The following is a 24,424-nucleotide window of genomic DNA, read 5'->3' on the forward strand; positions in this document are numbered from 1 at the left end:
GGAGGTGATCCAGATGAGAGCAGAGGGAAGCAGATTCCCCACAATGAGGTTCGTCAGCAGCTCGTCCACTGAAGCTGATTCACTTACATCACACAACCTCACATTGCTCTGAAAATCCATAGACAGACGACACTCATCCAGACCATCAAAGATGAACAACACTTTATATTCATCACTGGATATTTCAATTTTTTTTGTTTCAGGGAAAAAGACATGAAGAAGATCTGAAAGACTGAGTGTTTTGTCCTTCATCAGATTGATCTCTCTGAAAGGAAGTGGAAATATGAGCTGGACGTCCTGATTCTCTTTCTCTTCAGCCCAGTCCAGGATGAACTTCTGCACAGAGACTGTTTTTCCAATGCCAGTGACTCCCTTCGTCAGCACAGTTCTGATGGGTTTGTCTTGTCCAGGTAAAGGTCTAAAGATGTCATTGCATTTGATCGGTGTGTCCTCTGTTGCTGCTCTTCTGGATTGTGTCTCAATCTGTCTCACCTCATGTTCAATACTGATCTCTCATCTCTCACTCTCTGTGATGTAGAGCTCGGTGTAGATCTCATTCAGGAGTGTTGGGTTTCCCTGATTTGCTGTTCCTTCATACAGAGACTCAAACTTCTTCATCAGATTTGATCTAAACCCGTGGACCACATGGCTGTAAAATAAAAACATCACATTATTACATGAGTCTTAAGCACAATGTATTTTTTATTCTGTATCATATTTCCAAATGTTTCACATAAATGTAATACAAGAGATCAGTCTGAGTATCTCCACTCTTAAAATCTAATGGCTGATCCATAGATGTGCCACTCCTCATAGACACACAGCTGGGCTCTGGTTCTGATCTCTTCTGATGAACTGAACTATAACAGAACTATAGCTGCTGCATTTTGGACCAGCTGTAGTTTGTTTATTAAGCATGCAGGGCAACCACCCGTAATAGCATTACAATAATCTAGCCTTGATGTCATAAAGGCATAAACTAACTGTTTCACATTTGTTATTGAGAGCATATGATATAATTTAGATATATTTTTTAAGATGGAAAAATGCGGTTTTACAGATACTAGACAGACACGTGACTTTCATATGAAAGTTTGGTATCAAAGAGCACACCCAGGTTCCTAACCGACGACGAAGACTTGACAGAGCAGCCATCAGGTGTTAGACAGTATTTTAGGTTAGTATGCGAGGAAGTTTTTTGTCAAATAATTAGATTCTGTTTTTTTCAGAATTAAGTAGTAGGAAATTACTTGTCATCCAGTTTTTTATATCAGCTATGCATTCCGTTAATTTTGTGAATTGGTAAGTTTCGTCAGGGTGTGAAGAAATATGGAGCTGAGTATCATCAGCATAACAGTGAAAACTAATGCCATGCTTCCTAATGATATCTCCTAAGGGTAGCATGTACAGAGTGAACAACAACGGTCCTAGTACTGAGCCTTGTGGTACGCCATACTGAACTTTTGATCGATAATATCAATAATGCTCATTTGACAACTTACACTTTAGTGTAAATCACTCCTCATAGAATACAGTGTGTGTTTGTTATATTAATCAGAGTATAAATAGACACAAACTGACAGACCCATTCTAACCATGCTCCAAACAAAGGGCCATAAAACCTCCAAACAGAGGAATTTTCCCACTTGGAAATTGCACCTTTCTCATTGGTCAAGCCAAAACTCAAGAGGTGTGACCTCTAATCTTAAAATTCCTAAGATTCCTAAATTTCTAAAATTCCATGAATCCTGCTGCGCTACTGTTCAGATGCTCTTGCTTACGTCCAATATATTTCTTAGTCGCGCCGTAAGAACACCACAGACACAGTGAAATCCCCATGGGAACATCCCAGAGTAAAACTGGGAGTTGTAAAAAATATGACACACCAGTGTTTTGCCAGATGAGAGGTCTATCTATGTATCATCTTTTTACTCATCTAATTCATTTTATAACTGTATCATATACCGTATCTCTTTTAATTCCTTTTATAGCAGTTTTAATTTTCCTTGCTTTCATTTTAATCCCTTTCTGTGTAAAACACTTTAAATTGCCAGAGTGTATGAAATGTGCTATATAAATAAACTTGCCTTGCCTTGCCTAAAAGCCAACACAAAGTTCCCTCCTCTCTTCCGTCTTATCCTGGCTGCTGTGCGTGTTGGACCGGAAACCCGGTCCGACAGCGAAGTCATGGGCCGGCAGACCCCAACACATTAAGCCATGTGCAACTTCAACCATAACAGAGTCGAACTAACAGCACAAGTTCGAATGCAACTTCAACACCATCGACACATGGAACCATCAAAACCTTCTTCAGAGACTTCACAGACTGCTTTAACTGCAAAGGAATTACAAGTATCGTATAACAGGATAAGCGGTAAACCCCTTTTATTGAGGTGCTTTGAAATAAGAAACTGGTGGTTCTTTCGGGTGGTCAAATGACTTTTCGTAACTTCATTACTCTGTCCTGTTCCAGTCATTCACTTTCACTTTTCCATTTCCCATGTATGTGTGATTTGTGTGTAGGGTTGGAAATTGAATACTTAAGATCAGGATTCAGATACTTCTCATAAAATGATCAATTCTTTTGTGTGCATTTTAAAATGACTTTAAACTATTCACGCGCAAGACCCACGTCCTTTCCACGATGGTGTCTGGGGCTCTCCTCATGCTTCAAAGACAGTGACCCCCGTCCACCTCCCATCACCAGACAGCGCCAGCCATTTGGGCCCAGAGACAAACTTTCAATTCACATATGAAAAGGACATTAGCTCCATTTACCCACAATCAAACTGTCCCAAATGTATATAGTATTTTCTCTTGTGTTATGAATGTCCCTATATCATATTGCCATAGTGCCAATCAGAGAAATGGGTGTGACTGATATGGCCTTTAAGAGTTCCTTGATCAAGCACATCCTTGCTCAATCTCTTTTGAGACGCTACGTTTCCTGCCTTTCTCCGGCAACTAATCTTACTAACTCAACGAAAGCTTCCGCGCACTCCTAGAAAATTCATCAAGAATCTCCGGACTCTACCGCATCTGGACTTTTTAGCAACCGAAGTCAAAGCAAGTAACCGTCTGCAGCCTTTAGATGCATTTCTAAGTTGTGCCCCTTTGCCCCAGCCCAGGTGATCCTGATTCTTTTATGTTTCTCATAGCTTGTGGTTAACTGATTATAACCTTGCCATTCTCTTCTTTTCTCCCTGTTTCTTTTCTTTCTTTATTCTGTATATATTCTTTGCTTAGTTTAGTTGTGTGTGCAGCATAGGAAAAAGTTATTCTTTCTTTGCCAAGAAGATAATTTATTTCCTAGAATTGATAACTGATTATGCTGTCTGTTCAGTGAACAAACTGATTAAATAATTAATATTAATTCTGCTACAGTCAAAATCTAAAACAAATCTAAATATTTTGTCACGGTTCATGAATTCACGGTGTCCTTCTTGTCTCGTATCATTGTTATTGTGTGTGTGTGTGTGTGTGTGTGTGTGTGCGTGGTCACAGATCACTACCGCTGATCAGTGGCGTCAGCTGCATCTCGTCTACGGCACCAGCTGCATCTGATCAGTGGTGCCTATATATACACTCTCAGTTTTTGTCTTGTCTTTGTCAGATCGTTGTGGTGTTCCCGGTGTTTTGTTCCTGTTCCTGTCTGGCTTTGGCTCGTTCATTCACTGGATCTGGACTCACCATATCATCTATCAACCACCACCAGCCCGGTTTCCATCGAGGTCCCTGCGCCACTTGTCCGCCCCTGTGTGTGTCATATGTTGTATGGACCTGACCCTCTTGGTTTATTTAGTAATAAACGAGACTTAACCTGCTTTTGCCTTCTCATCCTTATTGGCACATGACTGAACGATCTGACCAAGGCATGGAGGCAGCAGGTGGTTCCGAAATCACTTTGAATGAATTCATCGCCCACAGTATCAATCGAATGGATTCGCAAGAGGAGAGTATCGCGAACACGGGGCGGGCAGTACAAGCTTTAGTGACGCAGGTGTCCGAGGCCGAGTTTACCCAACAGTTCCAACACCTAAGGAGTCCCGCTGCGCCGCCCACACCGTCAGTTCAACCCACACCACCTGAGTCGTCCTTCCAGTTGAAGCCTTGTCTTCCTGTCCCGGAGGCATACTCAGGGGAACCCAATTTCTGCAAGGCGTTCCTGACCAGGTGCTCAATGCACTTCTCACTTCAGCACCGCACCTTCAACAATGAGAGATCGAAGGTGGCCTTCATCTTGACGCTGCTGACTGGGAGGGCGGCATTATGGGGAACAGGGTGGACGCACGTCTTGCCAGGATGGAACGTTGCGTTCTTCCTGTCCATTTTCCTGGAGTCACAGGGGATCCACGACCAGTGGCGGGGACACGGTCAGCCCAGTTGTCGATCACGAGCCCATGCAGGTGGGTGGGGCTCGACTTTCCCGGGAGGAGAAGGAGAGGCGGAGGTCCCTCAGACTCTGCCTATACTGTGGGGAGGCGGGCCACTTTCTACACGCCTGTCCGGTAAAAGGCCAAGCCCGGTAGTAAACTTGAGGCTACTATCGGGTGGGATCTCCGCCGAGAAGACCTCATCACCATCGTCCACGCTCCTCCCGGTAAGACTGAGATGGACAACCGGCACTCATGACTGTCACACCTTACTGGACTCAGGAGCAGAGGACCTTATGGACCTTAAGCTTGACCATAAACTGCTCATTCCTGTCACTTCTCTTACTCACAGCATATCCGTCAATGCGCTTAATGGTCAAAAACTCCCCAACATTGCTCTCACCACCGGACCCATCACACCACATCAGGCAATCATACAGAGACTTTTTCATTTCTTCTCTTGGACTCACCCCTGGCACCCGTAGTCCTTGGTCACCCCTGGCTCACTTTACATAACCCCAGAGTAGACTGGCGCCAACACTCCATCTCCAAATGGAGCACTCAGTGTTATAAGTCTTGTCTTACGTCTGCTTGTACCTTGTACCTTTCAGGAGGAAGCAGTTGATTTATCTAACGTGCCCGTCGAGTACCTGGACCTGAAGGAAGTGTTCAGTAAGTCATGTGCTGCTTCTCTCCCTCTGCACCGTCCCTACGACTGTGCTATTGAGTACCTGGACCTGAAGGAAGTGTTCAGTAAGTCATGTGCTGCTTCTCTCCCTCCGCACCGTCCCTACGACTGTGCTATTGAGTTACTGCCAGGTAAGTCTCCGCCTAAGGGCAAGATATATTCGCTATGGAGAAATATATTTCTGATTCTCTAGCAACTAGATTCATCCAGCCTTCCTCTTCTCCTGCGGGAGCGGGGTTCTTCTTTGTGGGTAAGAACAAGCTCTGTGACCTTGTATTGATTACCGGGGGTTGAACAACATCACGATAAAGAATACCTATCCTTTGCCGTTGATGTCTTCAGCTTTCGAGAGGTTGCAGGGAGCATCAGTCTTCACAAAGCTGGATTTACGTAATGCCTATCATTTGGTTCGCATTAGGGAGGGGGATGAATGGAATACCGCTTTTAACACCCCCAGGGGGCACTTTGAATATTTGGTCATGCCGTTTGGGCTGTCCAACTCCCCAGCGGTTTTCCAGGCACTCGTCAACGACGTGCTGCGAGATATGGTAGATCAGTTCATATGTCTACCTGGGCGACATATTGATTTTTTTCTTCTCTCCAGGAACACGTGCAGCACGACCGACGAGTACTTCAGAGGTTGCTAGAGAATGGGCTTTTTGTCAAGGCGGAGAAATGCAATTTTCATGCACAGTCTGTTTCTTTTCTAGGATACATCGTCTCGTCTGAGGGAGTGCGTATGGATCCTGATAAGGTTAAGGCTGTGGTAGATTGGCCAAGTCCAGATTCCCGTAAGGCCCTACAGAGGTTTCTGGGTTTGAGGTTTCTGGGCCAATTTCTATAGGCGTTTCATTTGCAATTTCAGCCAACTAGCCGCTCCTCTGACTGCCTTGACCTCCCCCAGAACTACTGTTGTGAATTCTTTGCAATTTATGTCTTTAAGTATTATTTACTGCTGTATTCTATATCCTTGAATCCTTGAAGGAAGTATTATGTAGAAAACTTAATGGATGTGGAAAGTACGTAGTGCGCAATTATATTGGATGCTGTTTTGGCGTAAGTGACGCGTTCTCAGTTACGCATACAGAGCAGTCAGAATATGACGCAATTATCCACCCGTGCAGTATCTCTGAGTGCAGGACAAAAGTTATTGACGAAGTGAGTTTATTTCCTGACTTTATATTCGTAATACTGGATGTTTATACTGCTGAGATTATCTCTAACATTAAGCTTGTAAGTCGCGGGTGTTTCGCGATCTATATGTATATTAGTTTGACATGTGAAACGCACGTGAGAGTGCATAGCATCGTGGCTTATCTTGCTAATATTGGCCATACTTCGTTTAACTTTGTCTATGCATCTGTATAAGATATTCTATATTTGTTATACTTTAATACCATAACGAGGACGTTGTATAATGTACCTTTAGTTGTTTATATGCTCTGTTATTCTGTTTGCTTGTTTCTTATTCGGCTAAACACACTTTGAGAGAGCTGTTAAAATTGTTTAATTGGTAATGTACTGTTTATCACACAACAGTATGTGGGCATGTATGTTTAACATTTAGTTATTTACTTCTGTTTATTTGTTTATTGCAGAAACTACCTCCAATGCATAGTTCATATGTTTATATGGTAAAACCCTGCACATAAATAAAAGGTGGAAAAGATATGATGACTCCTACTCCCTGATCAGAGCACTGAAGTGGTTACGAACATTAAAGAACCGGCATTCAGTGGGGCAATCCCCAACAACTACGTTCAGTAGGTCTGATACAGCTGAGGCTGTATTCGCCAAACTGAGAAGTCGCTTCGTTTCGACTCCCATCTTGATAGCTCCTGATCCCTCACGTCAGTTCGTGGTGGAGGTCGACGCATCAGAGGTGGGGGTTGGCGCAGTTCTTTCCCAACGCTCTTCCACAGACGACAAGATGCATCCGTGCGTGTTTTTTTCCCATTGTCTATCTCCCGCCGAACTATGACATTGGTAACCGAGAGTTGTTGACGGTCAAGTTAGCGCTAGAGGAATGGCGTCATTAGTTAGAAGGGTCGGGGGTACCTTTTATCGTCTGGACTGATCACAAGAACTTAGAATATATCAGAACTGCCAAAAGACTCAACGCCAGGCAGGCTCGGTGTGCTCTTTTTTTCGGTCGTTTTGATTTTTCTCTATCGTACCGCCCGGGTTCCAAGAACATCAAACCCGACTCTTTATCACATATTTTTTACCATTCCGAACGCCCGTCTACTCCCGAGTGCATTTTACCAGAGAACCTTTTTGTCTCCACACTCACATGGGAGATCGAGTCGAAGGTCAAGATGGTCTTAGAAGGGGTAACGCCTCCGCCCGGTGGCCCATCGAGTCGATTATTTGTACCGGAGGGGTTACGGTCTGACGTCTTTCGATGGGGGCATTGTTCTAACGTGGCTTGTCATCCAGGGGTTAGTCGGACCAGTATTTTGGTTAAGCAACGATTCTGGTGGCCATTAATGGCTCGCAACATTCACAGTTTTGTCTTGGCTTGCTCGGTTTGTGCCACTGGTAAGACCTCCAATCGACCCCCAGATGGGTTACTCCAACCGCTGTCTGTCCCTTCGAGACCCTGGTCCCACATTGCGCTAGATTTTATCACCGCCCTCCCAGGGCAAGACGGTCGTTTTGACCATAGTGGACCGGTTCTCGAAGGCGGCTCATTTCATTCCCTTGCCCAAATTACCTTCTGCCAAGGAGACAGCGGTGACTGTGGTAGACCACGTTTTCCCCTTACATGGCCTCCCGATAGACGCGGTTTCTGACAGGGGTCCCCAATTTGTGTCCAAATTTTGGCGAGAATTTTGTAAATTACTGGGAGCGACTGTCAGTCTGTCCTCTGGGTTTCATCCCCAGAGCAATGGCCAAACCGAGAGAGCCAACCAGGATCTGGAAAGAGTGTTGCGATGTTTGCTATCCAAGAATCCTTCCAAAGCATCATCACACAATTGGTGTCATTTCAGCGGAATATGGTGACAACTGTGGTGGAATATGGTGACAAAAATATACCTATTATGCAGTATTACAGCAAATGTGCATGGTCGCGGAGTAAGTAAATTTACAGACAGACCAGTAATTCTGCAAAATATATTTTCTCAACTAAAGCTTAACATGAATAAAACAGTGGCAGCGGCGGCCAGAATAAAATTAGACGCGTAACCTATTCGATTTTAAATAGTTTTGGCCTACCCAAACATCAAACAATTCCAGCAGTAAAGCTTTAGCTTCTTGATTGGTGCTGTCATCCAAAGATATCGCTTATAATTGCTGGGGTTGAAATGCTTTAAAAAAAGCTTTGGCTTTTTGCACCAAATTAAGCTCTGGTGTAGGTCTTCCTTTGCTGATTAACTCCAGCTTTTCTTTAAAAATTAATTTTAAAAACGGCGTGAATAATAAATTAGCAACAATGTCCTCCAATGTTTCCATAGCCAATAGTGCTTTTATTTTTCCGATCGAGTTCCTCACAGCGGTCGGAATGCGTCATGGTGCGTTGAAGTCCTCCTGGGAAGTTCGTACTTACAAGGTGGGACGTCATGTTTACGACGGCAGGTGCATTCAAGTCACTTTCGTCGGAGTAAGATGGCGGGGTACTTTCTCTTAATTAATTACAGATGGAAAGCATGTTTACGCTGTCTGGATCATTCCCTATACCCTATATAGTGCACTATGTGCAATTCACCATGTACAAAATAGTAAATGTGTGAACAAGTGACAGATTTCAGCCGCAGCTTCAGCGTCTATTTATAATGTAGGGGGCGGGACGCTGTAGATTCTAGAGCGCATTTGATTGAACAGAAAATCTGATGAGAAGCTGAAGTGCAGGGTGATGTCATCAAAAATCATTGATCCAAATTTGCTGAAGTGAGAGACCAAGTTTTGAATACTTAAATACGAATGTTGATGTTGTTATTGTTTTGTTGCACACAAGCTTATAGATAACAGTAAGGCTAACATATTCATACTACAAGCCAAAAAACTTCATTTTGATTTCATGGCGACTTTAAGGTGACAGGTTTGGTGTTATGGTTAGGTTTAAGGGTGAGTTAAGGGGTAATGGAAGGATCAACAGTGAAATTATAGATATCATTTGTGATAGAAATATTTTATGTAATGGGTAGTATTATAAATAGTATAGAGAAATGCAGACTAAGGATGCTCAGGTCAAAGGCCATATATACTTAACCAAAAAGTGCTTAACACAGTAACTAACAGACATATGATTAGCTTAGATCATTACAAACCAATCACCAGAACAAATCACAGTGAAGAAGACTTGAGTGACATTGATTTTTACTCAACTGCACGATATAAATGTACATGTATCTTTCTATTCAGGAGACTCACTTGGTTGTTGTGGCCAGTGATCTCCCGGCCGTGAATAAAACTTTATTTCTGCAAAGAGCAACTGGGGAGTCGTGTCAGGTATATGCTGCGCAGCTGAGAAATAGATTCTACGCTCAAAAGACAACAGCAGAAACATCTATGTGTGATTGAGGTAGTATTAGAAGTACTAAAGATTCTATGCTCAAAAGACCACCGCAGAGACAGTGATAGTGTTGGAAGACTATAGAGCCGTCCTCGGGGTGAGGCTGTAATACTCTGAGTTAGTGTTAATGATCCCGTGTCGGACCAGCGCACACCTGAGAAGGACGGTGAGAGTGTATAGGTGCTAAAGACCTGTGTGCTCATGTATGACTGAGGTAGTGATAGTAGTTTCTTAAAGGGACGCCGTCACCTTAATTCGGGGAATTACCTCGAGATACTGTAGTTATTATTTTTAACAACTGGAAAGTCAAATTAAGTAGCTTGTATTCGTATTAAGGATTTCCACGACAAATTACAGCTGTAATTAAATGCAGGGCTTTTTATAAATATAAGTACAATGTAAAATGCACATAGTGAATTTACATAGTAATTAAAGACACTTACCATACTATTGATACTATTATTATGGTTATTAAATAAAATTCTACTTGTAACATGTATGCTCTGTTGTTTTACTTTGTTTCGTTGTGGTTTTGGTTCTGTCCTGTTTACCAGTGTGCCCTGTCAGTTGACCTATAGTTTTCATAGTCTATTTCTGTTTCATTCATTACACCTATCATCCAGTTTATTAGCTTATTAGTTCCCTCATTTGTTTTAGCATTTATACTCCCTGAGTATTTTTGAATTATAGACTGTTTCCTGGATTATTCCTGTTGTGTGCTTTGTTCAGAACAACTACCCGTGACGATACTATAATGATATTTTTAAAGAAATGTTATACCTGAGATCAGTCTGTGTATCTCCACTCTTAAAATCTAATGGTTGATTCATAGACCTGTCACTCCTCATAGTCACACAGCTGGGCTCTGGTTCTGGTCTATTCTGATCAACTGAACTATAACAAAGAGAGATTAAAGTTAGTGCGTTAAAATAGTTTTCGTTATTATATTATATAAAATAAAATAAAATCACACATGGTAAAAATATTAAATGAAGATAAAAACACCTAGACTAAATACCACATTACCAAAACACCATAATATAATTTTTTTATTATATGTTTTCTAGTAGAAATGTTATACCTGAGATCAGTCTGTGTATATCCACTCTTAAAATATATTGGTGGATCCATAGACCCGTCACTCCTCATAGACACACAGCTGGGCTCTGGTTCTGGTCTATTCTGATCAACTGAACTATAACAAAGAGAGATTAAAGTAATTGCATTAAAAAAAATTGTTATTATATATATTTTTTAAATTAAATTTTTTTTTGTTACTTTAAAGAGCACTTTTTTATTAATACTATAAACTGTAAATTAAACTAAGTGCTCTCATAGATGTGTCCTTCTGTGTGAGCAACAATGTTAAAATATAAAATGAAGATAAAAACACTAAGAATCAATCTGTGTCTCTCCACTCTTGAATCCTACTAGATGATCCAAAGACTTGCTTATCTTCTGATGAACTACTAAACTATTACAAAGAGAAAGATTTATTCCTTTATGATGATAATCATTCTATTATAAGGTTTACAAAAAGCATGTAAAGAGCACATTATGAGAAGGCTATCTTATTGGATTTTAATGATATTTCAATGTGAATGTATCAGTTGAGGATTATTTATTTGTATTCAGAATATATTTCACTGTGGATTCTGTCGGTGCAGGCTTTGCAAACAGACTTTTACGACATGGACACTAGTAATGCCACAACATAAGTACGTGTTTATTCTAATGCCTGATCTGTGATCAGTGATTTCTGATATAATGATTCATGTACAGTCAGATGTGTCAGTAAATCAAACCAGTGACTAAATGGTCAACTTTACAATTGTTTCTCTTAGAAGCATGAAAATAATCAGTTATTTAAACTGTGATTAAATTATATATAGAATACGATCAAAGATCACTCCCTTTACAATTGCTGAAGCTGTCAATCACACAGCGAGTTTTCTATCGATATGGTTCACTCGTATTGCGTAGATGCTATGGGAAAACTCATTTTCTTGAAGCCTTCTTGAATCCCAGCTCTAACATTTGTCAAGCGAGTGTGACACTTGCAAACACCAAAGCCACTAGATGACAAGCCTGCAACCTTTAGCCAAAATAACGGAAAGCTAACGCTGGTACGCAGGAAAGGAGAACACAGGCCGTTTTTTAGGAATGGATGTCAATGGAGAGGAGGCTTACTACACTAAATAAACCGCTTTTGTGCGGTAACACCTTATCTTTTTAGTAATCGACTATGGAAAGCCCTTTGAGCATTTTTTCAATATCCTACTAGTACACATTTATTTCATTTTACTAGTAAGACTTTTGTTCAAACTAGTTCGACAAAATGGCGAACTAGTAGACCAAAAGTCTCAACTAGTTGGCTTTTTGACGAACTAGTGGCCATCTAGACCAAACTAGTAAAGCACAAAGGCATACTAGTTAACTAGTGAGCAGCAAAACCTTTAACATGTTAACTAGTCAAACATAAATTCAGCTTACTAGTTAACTAGTGGACAGCAATTTTCTGCACTAGTTAACTAGTTAACTAGTAAAGCCCAAAATGTCCACTAGATAACTAGTTGACACGTGTTGGAACTTACTAGTTAACTAGTAAGGCAAAAATTGTCATACTAGTTAACTAGTACGAGCTAAAATGTCTACTAGTTAACTAGTTGACGCTTTTTTAGACCTTACTAGTTAACTAGTGAAAGCCAAAATGCCCACTAGTTAACTAGTTGAACTTTTTTACTTTACTAGTTAACTAGTGACGCTCAAAATGTCTACTAGTAGTACTAGTGAAAGCAAAAATGCTGACTAGTTAACTAGTTAAAATGCTAATAAGGGGGTGGTAGCGGGCATATTTTAAACCTTCCTATTGGCTGTCCAGCAAGAATTCCCTCCTGCCAAAATTTAACCCTTTAAAGCCTGATTAACTTTTAATTTTGTTAACTGCCAGCTCATTGATTAATATCTATGCAGAAAAAAAGTGTGAAACCTGTGCACTGTCAGATGAATCTTTAATCTTGCTTGATTTATTTTACTTTTTGCCTTTTTAACAATGAAACACCAAGGTTTTTCTATGTTTCTTTTCCTTTTGTATTGTTGGTGAGTAAAACAGAAACGCAGGTTCTCTGCTCCATGGAGTAGGCTATACTGTATATATAGGCTACTGTAAATATTCTCTCTCTCTCTACATATATATAGAGTATATATACACATTTATCAAAATCTTCCCTGCACGCCTGACAGCAGTGAAGATAACGCTCCAGTCCTCAGCTGTGTGGGATCACTTTAAACTGAGTGATGACAGCAGTAGTGTGGAAGTTATGGTGTTTATTAAATACGACCACATTACTCCTGTTTTAGCTTCATTACACTGGCTCCCAGTATGTTAGTATGTGACAATTTTTGCCTTACTAGTTAACTAGTAAGTTCCAACACGTGTCAACTAGTTATCTAATGGACATTTTGGGCTTTGCTAGTTAGTGAGAGCCAAAATGCCGTCCACTAGTTAACTAGTTAGCCGAATTTATGTTTGACTAGTTAACATGTTAAAAGTTTTGCTGCTCACTAGTTAACTAGTGCGCCTTTGTGCTTTACTAGTTCGGTCCAGATGGCCACTAGTTCGTCAAAAAGCCAACTAGTTGAGACTTTTTAGTTCGCCATTTTGTCGAACTAGTTTGAAAAAAAGTCTTACTATAGTAGCCTAAGATGAAATAAATGCGTATTGAATAAATGCTCAAAGGACTTTCCATACAAAGGGCTTTTCATATTCCTGATATCAAAAATTGCCATTGTTACTAGTAGAAATATTATTCCTGATATCAATAATTATCATTTTAACTAGTGACAATTGAATTGTTGATATCAAGGATTCATATCCTGGAAATGAATAAAAGTTAAAACGGCTTGCCATAGTCAGATATGCACTATTTTAGGCTATGGCTATTCTATACAAAGATAAAGGCTAGCCTACTGTATGTGGATTAGCATTACATTATATAGCCTACATTATTATTATAAAAATACCCGAGAAGACTTGAATAATTCAAATGCACCCATATTGATGCAGTCGTGTGTTTATTTTCTTCATGTTTTATCAGTCTACAGCGCTAACTTGAAGCTTCACATTGGGGAAATGAGGGCGCCCTCTGGCTTCCAGCGTGAATTAAACAGACGTGTGTTTTGCGCTGTTCAAATTTTAATTATTTGAGTCTGTTTTTTTTTTTGTTTTTTTTTGATGGTTTGATTACCCAATATATGTTTTGCCATATGTTTCTTCTAGAGAGTAATTGTTACAACTTTACTTATAGATTATTTTGCCGTTTCAAATTCACACCGAATGCATTTATGAATGTAAAGTGTGTCTGTGTGTCAAAATCGTGATTAAAATCGAAACTGAAAAATGTATTAGAAATCATGATAGTTTTTTTTTTTGTCCATATCGCACAGCCCTATAGGCCTAAGAGCGTTCAAATCAGATGGCTAAAATCAGGGTAGGAAAATGCCTTTTATTTCTGTATTATGACAATTTTGATGAATGCAAAAATCATACTAACATTATAAGTGCACCCTAGTCAACATTATAAACAATATAGTTCCAGTTTCTGTAATTTAAATGTGATTTAATATAGTGTTTATTTAAATACCTGCATCCTGGAGACAAATCTTCATCCCTGGATGTGTGTGTGTCATCCATGATGAATCTGAACAGTTGAAACAGAATCTGACATCCAACAGTGACTCTGGATGGAAATGACAAACACAATAATTCAACTGACCGGATCTAGAGAAACAGGATTGAGATGCGGCGATCAATCAAACACATGTCGTATAACACAAATGCTCAAATAGACCACAGAAACACGGAAAACCAATGAAACCACGTTAACTTGCTTAAAATGGAAAAATTCATATCTAATAACGTAGGCTAGGCTACTGTTTTCTTCGGGGAAAACATGAATGCGGTACTCACCTGTAAAGCTTCTCGAGACCTGAACACTCACCTTGATCAACATTTAATTAGCCTACATACAGATTCACAAATATTATTTCTTTCAAGCAGCTACACGTACATTCATTATAATCTTCTTATTGAACACTATGTTACTCCGTATTGTAGAGTCAATTTAGACCGTTTAAATGGTGAAACATGAACTCTGAACATTTACTTTCACTCTGAATTTGTGACGCGAGCGACAATGACGTCACGTTACGCGCTTGATCTCAAGCCTCATCCGCACGGAGTTGCAAGTTTTGTGCAGTTTTCCCTAAATAAATAATTACAGACATTCACTTACTAGTAGGCCTATAAGTTAAGTTAAAAGATAGCATATAAGTTATGTTAAAAGATACAGTAAGGCAATAACGAGTTTAATGAGTCAATAAACACTCGTGACCATCAGTCAGATGACAAAGGCATAGATCCAAACAGGTTTGGCAACAAAGTTGTTTATGTTGATATTTTGGAGGCCTGAAAAAATGTTGTAGGCTATCGAAAATGATACAGTCGGCTTAAGTGCCTACATTGAAATGTGTTGTTAATAATAGGCTAATAGGCCTAGGGTAGGCCTACCTGTTGTTTGTTTACGCATTATTAGGCTAGGCATGACGAGATTAAATTACTATATTGAAGTTAATACTTTTGTACAAAAAAGGAAAACATCTTTACAAATCGTACGACATTTCAAAGCTAACCAACTTAAGTTAAGCAATTACTTTATAATAGGCTATTTTTGTTTGCTTATAATTATTTTTTTCTCCAGATTAATTGCACAGATTATAGACCTGATGTAGAATACCTTTGAAGCTCCTTCCTCGCTGAGAGCACGTATGAACCCAGCAAACACATTTATGTTGTGGCAACGTCTGTGGCACGTTGCATTTCTAGGCTACTATGGCATTGTTGCTGATATAGCCTATACGTGCTCGCAACGAACATTGCACGCGACAGGGCTGTAGAAACAGTGTTGCGCGACATTCAGAAACTGAGAGACGACGTATAGGCCTACTGTCGATTTATTTATTTTTATTCTAGATATAGATATCCTCCATTTAGCATCTTATGTTTTGAGGGTATTTTTTTAATTAGTCAGATGTAAGATGAGTAGGCCTATATACTTTTTAAATATTGTATAGCCTATCATTAATGGGCATAACAGTAAATTAATCATCACACAGAAAAATGACAGAAGGTCATAAAGTTTAATACAACTTTATTAAAACTGGTAAAAAAAGAAGAAAAAAAAATAAATAAACACATTTATTTTAAATATAATACATAAAACATAAAAAGCAAAGAACATTTAATGAACAACCGGGGTCTAGGCTGCCATTTGGCAGACAGGGAGCATAGTCGAAAAGCCGGGCGATGAAGGTCGGTAACCGGAATCAGTCCAGGGGTCCGGTCTAAGTTCGTACGTCGCTAACTCAGTTAAGCTTTTATGCTATTTATATGATGATCTCATACCAGTTCCTTTTTCTGTTTATCATTTTCTTTCTTTTACTTGAATTATTATTTTATATATCATCGCCTACTGTATATTTTATTTTACTATTTGTAAATCCAAATTTACAAATACAGTTTTTATAATTCTAAATAAGTATACAGTTAGACTATTGTGCGTTTATTATTTGTAATTTGATTGGAATTTAATAAAAAAGGTAAAAATAAATAAATACTTTTCTGTTCATAGTTCCACCTGTAATTCCTGTCTGGATTTGGTGTGTGTGTCTGTGTCAATTAATAAAAAACAAATGAATATAAAACAACAAAGTTAGATAAATGTTGTAATGGATAAAAGCTTTCTTATTCAAACACAATTGCATTGCGTTAAAACTGAATTGAGACAGTTGCGTTTGGCTCAACTCAATATTTTAATGTCAAAAATAACATTTGATGCTTGTTCAATTTACTCCAGTAAATTAAGTTAATCCAACACGATTCTTTTCAGCCACTTTACTTAATCCATTTGAATAAAGAGTACATACATTTGTTTTGTTAAAATATTATTATAGAAACTAGGAACAGGCTTTCCCCTTCCCATCATGCTTTGCACAGGGCTGGATAGGGAGAGTACATTTTGAAATAAAATTAAATATTTGAATTTCATAATTCCTGTTTCTTTGACAGAAGGCAGGTCTTTTCCTAATATAAAGTAAGAAATTAAGCAAGAGTGTCATATCACTGATTTGTGTTGGCTTTAGAAATACTTGCCATCAAGAAGAATAAGTGTCAACATATAGCAATTAGTAGTTAATGGTGTTCAGAGGCAGGAGGGAAAAAGAAACCAGTAAAAGAATGTGAAGATTTAGGTGGAAACTTTAATAGCTGGTCATATACCAAAATAGATAAATACTAATAAATATTTTACAGAAATAAATTCAGTGAAATTATTTGCATAATCTTTGTCTCCTTCTGCTGGTAGAAAAATTTACAACATTGATCTTTTCTGTAGTCTCAGATTTTTTAAACAATTCAAAGCTGCTGTTTTCAGCACTCATTTTCATGAGCCATTACTATAAAACAAGAGACTGGTGTTAAGTCACACACACACGTCAGTGTGATCGCTGTGTGTTTCTGTGTCTTCAGTCTCTGTAGCGGCTCCTTATTCACCATCAGCTGATCCTGAGGAAACTGGACTGACGTCTAAACACTGAGAGTCCTACAATAAAACACACAGTCAGTCACATATGAGTATGAGACATTACTGCTGTCACATCACATCTGGAGATCATGTATATTCATATTACGGCCAGAGATATTAATGAAAAACTAATAGATTAATAACAGTAAATGATAACACACACACACACACACACACACTCACTCCGATCGAGAGGACATATAAACACTTGATCAGATTGAAAACCAAAACTGGAAAGTGCTGTGTGTGTGCGTAATGACGTATGACGCGCAAGAGCTGTTGTAAAATGTTGAATGTGTCATGAATGACCAACGCAATCTCACGGCTATTCGTACATATTCGTGTCATTCAAAAATTCCATTCTATGATCTGTGAAGCGGAGCAGGACATCATCCCACCGGTCCTTCTGTCATACTCTCATCCACAGGCTGTTTTGGGTGCAGGCATTCGTGTTTTTACTGCCTGATAAATATAAGCAGCACAACACAACGGTTCATTTGCTCATTGTCTCCTAATGAGGACCCAACCCGTAATAGATAATTATTAAGTCTTCCTGTGTTAAACAAACAAACAATGTAGGGGAACAGTATGTGCAAACAGTGGGGAATATTCGTGCAATGTGTGAAATGTCAAAATCTCAATTCCGATTTGAAGTCTGTGATACACTAAATTTGGATTTATCAATCGGAATTAATTAAACCCAATTTAAACAATAGTTGTGCATGTAAACATGTAAGAGATGAAAATATTTAGACCTAGTCTATTCATAATCATATTCACATCACAGAATTAAACTCTTATTCAAAAAGGTTTATAGAGACTAAAGTGGAGCTGAATTATTATCTTTTATTCTCCAGTTTCACACATATGAGACCTGTTACTGAAATTGGGTCAATTTAAAGGCTTGAAATAAAAATATACTCACAGTAAACTAGTTCCTTTTTTAGTTCCAAACTAGTAAACTAGTTAGTTTATAATGTGGATCATCCTTCAGAACAGAGAGCAACTGCACTCCTGAATGTCCTAGTTTATTAAATGACAGATCCAGTTTTCTCAGGTGTTCAGGGTTTGATCTCAGAGCTGAAGCCAGAGCAACACAACCTTCATCTGTGACGCCACAATCCCACAACCTGTAGAGAACAACAACACACTCTTAACTCTCTCAGTTCAGATCAGATCAGCAATCAATCCATTATTAAAGAGAAAGTTCAAACTTAAAGCACAAATTAATATGTTTGATCATTGGATTAAAATTGGATTAAATGTCACAAAACATGATCATATTTTGTCTGTCTTGTGCAAAATCTGTTTAATAAATGACACTATTTACAACATAGGTTAGTTTTAGTATGTTACTAAGATATATGTGGAGTATCAATTTGTGTGTGTGTGATGCAGAGTCAGAGATGTTCAGATCCATTTTCAGTGTTTTAATGGAGAGTAGTCAGGCAGGCAGAATACAGAAACCAGCAAACAGGGATGTCAGAGGAAATCCAGATTCATAAACAATACCAGGCAAGGGTCGAGGCAGGCGGCAGACAAGAGACAAGGAACAGCAAACAGGCAAGGGTCAAAAACAGGGATGCAAAACAATGTGGTATAACGCTCAGAAATGTTAGCCGGGGCAGAACAAGACTTCGCACTGAATGAGTGTGTGAATGAGGCTTAAATGGGTGTGTGTGAATTAGGGCTGTTGGAACGAATTCCGAAATTCGAATATAATTCGAATATTTAAAAAATCAATACTATTCGAATGCTGAAGTTACTATTCGAATATTGTTTTTTTATGTATATTTTAATTTTTTTTATATATATAAACATGAAAGAGGCCGCACTATGCATAAATTGTTTTATTTGCACAAACGCGTTTTGGCGCGTGTCTTGTTGTGCAAATAAAACAATTTATGCATAGTGCGGCCTCTTTCCTGTTTAACGTTATATATTCTAATCATCAGGCCAGCATTCTTAAAGTTTAAGTTTAATCATTGAGTGAAGCCTGCTCCTATTCCCATTCATTAATTTTTTTATATGCAATCTTGCCTTTCTCGCCACCTTGGCTTACACACATGTGAAAATGAAATGCTTTTGTTTCGTCTGATGAACAATAACGTTTTTGAATCGTAACACAATTGTGCACGTTATCCACGCTGTATCATCATAACAATACTGTCAAAAATGGTAAATGTTTAACAACGTAAAAAACACCCGTGAAGCGCAAATATCTCGGTGAAAACTCAACGGATTCGGCGAGCACCAAACTCGTTGGAACCGTCTAGTCGAACTGAAAAGAACGATATAAGTTTCAGAATTTTTGGTGGTGTTTTAGCGGAGATATTAGCCGAAAACCATCGGTAGCGCTGCAACCATATTCAGCACGAATAAAATGTTTATTGTAATGTTAGATATCCCTCTAGTGGACAGAACGTGTAACAACAACCACATGCAATAGTGGCATTGGCGATCCATAAGCCTGAGTAAAGTCGTAAATATTAATAATAGGATGAATTTGAACATTTAATATTCGAATATTAAATAAAATAAGGAATGGAATTCGAATTTTATTATAGAGGAAGATTGACAGCCCTAGTGTGAATGAGGTGCAGGTGTGAGTGTAATCAGCGCAGTGCAGGTGTATGGTGTTTGGTGTAATCAATCCAGGGAGGTGCATGATGGGAAATGAAGTTCAGTATTCAGGTGACGGTGTCCTTCGGCGATCGGAGAGAGCCACGGAGGTGCGATCTATGACAGTGTGTGTGTGTGTGTGTACAAACACAACTTTAAAAACATTTTAGAAAGTGTCAATGCAGAAAGATGAACATAATTACCAGTAAGAATAAATCCGCCATGTTCTTCATTTCTCAGTTCTGACTGTGTTGAGCTCGAGTTTGTTTAAAGTCAAAAGACTGAAATGTTGAATTGTGTGTGAAAGTGTGTATTTCAGTGTGACTCTCAGTCCTGCAGTGTCATGTTATTGAGGATCAGCTCATGTGCTCAATCATTTACAGCTCAATCAGCTGAACTCACAGCAGCAGAAAGAGGCTGAACACTTCAAATATACTTTACATTGTGATTCATGTGTAAGAGTCTAATATGATCTTACCACAGTTTCTCCAGTTTACAGTGAGGATTCTGTAGTACATCAGACAGCAGATTCACAGATTTTCCTATTTTATTAAATGACAGATCCAGTTCTCTCAGGTGTTCAGGGTTTGATCTCAGAGCTGAAGTCAGATCAGCAAAACCCTCATCTGTGACGCCACAATCCCACAACCTGTAGAGAACAACGACACACTCTTCACTCTCTCAGTTCAGATCAGATCAGCAATCAATCCATTATTAAAGAGAAAGTTCAAACTTAAAGCACAAATTAATATGTTTGATGGATTATTAGATTGAGATATAAAATGTCACAAAACATGATCATACAACATCTAAAGTATCATTCAATCAGGAAAAATAATCTCTTATTTGCACTATATTAAAAGTCAGTCCTGACCTATGCAAAATCTGCTTTAATAAATGACTCTATTCACTACATAGATTAGATTTACTGAGATCTGTACTATGTAATATTTATGGAGTATCAATTAGTGCATATGTGTGTGTGTGTGTGTTGAGAAGTTTTGTGTCCCTTAATCCACAAGGTGCAAAGCATGTGCCACACCCCTCTTAGCCTGTTAATTTTCATATTAACTCTAGCTCCACCCACCTGATTTCTTAGCCAATCAGGACTCTATATCTGGCTTTATTAACTGCACCTGTGCCCACAGCATGTTACTTTGTTTGCAGCACATGGATGTACTGTGCAGAGGACTGAGTTTTTCTCATTTCTTTGTTTTTTCCTGCGTGTGCATAATTGACCATGTAAGTGCCTTTTGTTTGATACTTAGTATCGTTCTCAATTTCTTAGATTTGTCTTTAACCCTCTGGGGACCAGAGTGTTTTTGGGGCCCTTGGGATGTTTTGACATGCACTGACATTTGTGCTTTTTTTCAGTTATTTATAAACATGTTAATGCAGGGCCGGTTCTAGACATTTGGAGGCCCTAGGCAATATTCATGTTGGAGGCCCCCCACCCCCAATAAAAAACTCTTGAAACAAATATGATTCCTAACCTTTGTATATTTTTACTTACACAGTACATAAGTTTGGACACATTACTATTTTTAATGTTTTTGAAAGAAGTCTCTTATGCTCATCAAGCTTGGATTTATTTGATCAAAAATACAGAAAAATAATAAATATTATTAAAATTGAAAAAAATGGTTTTCCTATTTTACTATACTTTAAAATATATTTCTGTGGTGCAAAGCTGAATTAGTGTCACGTGATACTTCAGAAAACTTTATAATATTCTGATTTATTATCAAATGTTAGAAATGGTGCTTAATATTTAGCCTATTTTATAACCTGTGATACTTTTTTTCAGGATTTTGGGATTATTAAAAAGTTGTTTTAAAAAAGTATTTTAAAAAAGATTATCTAAGGTCATCTCTTTTTTGTTTAATGAAGATGTTATTGTTGTTATTTTGCTGTTTTATTCCATTTATTCACAGTTCCAGAATACCACTTCAGGAGATGACCATAAGTGCTTTTATCATTTTTTTCATAGCTGCGGTATGGGCAGGATTTTCCCTCCCATTTAATCAATATTGACTGCAGATATTGTCATAATTATTAATATGATATTATGCATTGCATTGTTAGCTTAAATATGCTATACACAAATCAAGTGGAAGAGAAAGACACGATCGCTACTGATTAGAAAAAAAAAATCTAAACTGATTATTGGCGTAAGTTGGCCATGATGTCAGGGTATAATCTAATCATCAGCAGAATTTAGAAGATAGACCCATGAGATCCTTTATTTGAAACATTTAAAAATGTGTAGGCTTTTTAACTTTGAATACAAACGTCTTGTCTTATACTTGTTTTGTAGCTTTTTTACTAGTCAGCTCCCGACGCGATGTTATTCATTGTACGCGCAAATTCAAAGCGTTGCGTCTGGGCACGTTAATGACGCTCGCGCTCTTTTAAACTCGTAAAAAAGCGGTGAATGATTTTTCCAGAAATTACGCTGACTACAGTACAAGTTTATATTTATAATACATTGCAATCACTCCAAAATAGATGACGACAACGCACACACCTGCATTACGAGCTGTGCTTTGCATGCCTATTAGGCTTTTGCTTCGCACCTGATGGATGCGTCCGCACAAACTTTAGAAGCCGGCCCGCTTTGAAACGGAAACATTAATTGGTTTAACTGCAGATGAGTGACAATTCAACAATATCCAATGAACAATGAGGCTAGTATTTCTGCCCGTCTGGTGGACTATGTTATGGTTATGGAGGCCCCTCCTCAAAGCCCGAGGCCCAAGGCAATCGCCTGCTCTGCCTATAGCTAGCGCCGGCCCTGTGTTAATGGCAAAGGTGTAAATTCACTCTATATAGCACAAACGGGGTTACCATGATATGTGAGCAACATGTATGTACATGTTTGTATTTTTGAGAGAATTTTATTTATGCATGGTTATTGAAAAACTTAAAAATAAAAGTTTCTGAAATAAGGCCACAAAACACATATTGATTATTTCTTCACAAGACTTTTGAAAATTGTATCACATAGTCTAGAATAGGGATGGGCATTGAAAACCGGTTCCACTCGAGAACCGGTTCTAAGTTTTACGATCCATCGATATTGTATGCCCTCGACGTTAACGAGTCCTCTTATCGATGCTCCTGCTCTGAGTCAGCCATAGTATGTAGGCTACAGACCGTGAACTCACAACTGTCCCTTTTGTCCTTTATCAAGCACCATAGCACGGCATCCAAAGCAAATTTTTGTACCGCCAAAGTCTTATTTAATCGGTGAGTGATGTAGATGAACTGCTGCGCTTGTGACAGGGCGCATGTTAAACTGAACGAGCAGGGAGAGAGAGAGAGCCCCGGTCGCGCGCGCACACTCTCTCTCTTCGGAGCAAAGCGAAAGTAATGGCTCGTTTCCACTGAGGCTTACGGTACGGGACGGTACAGTACAGTACGGGTCGGGTTGGTACAGCATGATCCAGCTAGCGTTTCCACTGCCAACAGTACCCTTACTTGATAGGCGTGGTGTTTGCCGGAGGGAAGCGATCGACGTCATTTTCGCGCGAAGAAAGCAACATAGTAAACAACAATGGATGACAGACAGCAGATCTTGTTCTTGCTTCTCGGGATGTTTGTCACAAGAAACAAGCGCTGGCATTAGGCGTTTCTCAATACCAAGTAGCCACGCAAAGTCCGACTCAGGAGAATGATCCCGAGGACGCGAGTCCAGTAATTCTGCTGATGGAACGGCGCGTTCTTGAATGCGCCACTCAGCTCGCTCTGCTACTCCGGTTATGTACATTTTAGGCAACAATAAAACGAAATATGTTATAAAACACCACTCTGCTTCTTTTCGATTTAATTTAAATACATTTTAAACATAAGCACACAAATGTGGTTCAGGCAACGCATAGCCTATATTGATTATATTCACTGCATGTAACGTTATATTTATAACAAAACTAAATATAAAACACAATCCTGCCTCTTTTCGTTTAAATTTAAAAATATTAAACATATTCCAGGCAATGTATTGCATATTGCATTGGTACAAATGTTGCAATAAACAACATTACAGATGATCTTGTAATAAAATAAAATAAATGACAAAACTATCTATATTTGTTGAATTTCAGTTTTATCAATAATAGCCATTATAAAAGTATAAGTAAAAGGTACAAAATATATACAGTAAAGCTTTAATAACAAAGCAAACAATTCAGTCAAATATATGAAACTTCACTTAGCCTTCTGCCAAAACTATTGGCCAGGGAACGAATTATAGATTCACGAGACCAAAGATCACCTGTTAGGTCTGTACAAGACGAATTATATCTCATGTTTAACAACTACAGAGAAGTCAGAGTCAGCGGCAAACATCAGAACGGCTAGCCGGGGAAAGGCTGCGTCGAGCACCCGGTGATTGCTTGGAATGGATCTTCAAATGATCATAAATCTATAAATAAACCACAGATCTGAGCTTTAAAATACTACTTTCTCACCTGAAAAACTCTTAAAACTACATTTCGTGACACAATAACAGTAGTATTATATTTTAACTGTATGCTTCTAATGCCCTTGTAGCACGCGCAAGTGACGATACTCTGTCAACCAATCA

The 24,424-nt window shown here is 38.8% G+C and overlaps 1 protein-coding gene across 2 annotated transcripts in view; it reads right to left on the minus strand.

The window, feature by feature from the left end:
* LOC130091087 (NACHT, LRR and PYD domains-containing protein 12-like) overlaps positions 1–24,424 on the minus strand; it is a 287,371-nt gene that overhangs the window by 158,487 nt on the left and 104,460 nt on the right. For both annotated transcript variants that reach the window (XM_056258781.1, XM_056258782.1), the window contains one exon: positions 20,318–20,488. In XM_056258781.1, coding sequence (XP_056114756.1) covers positions 20,318–20,488 — 171 coding nt within the window. The remainder of the gene's footprint in view (positions 1–20,317; positions 20,489–24,424) is intronic.

Source organism: Rhinichthys klamathensis, unplaced genomic scaffold (genome assembly GCF_029890125.1).
Source record: "Rhinichthys klamathensis goyatoka isolate OS25496 unplaced genomic scaffold, OSU_Roscu_1.1 h1tg000159l_1, whole genome shotgun sequence".
NCBI classification, from domain to species: Eukaryota; Metazoa; Chordata; class Actinopteri; order Cypriniformes; family Leuciscidae; genus Rhinichthys; species Rhinichthys klamathensis.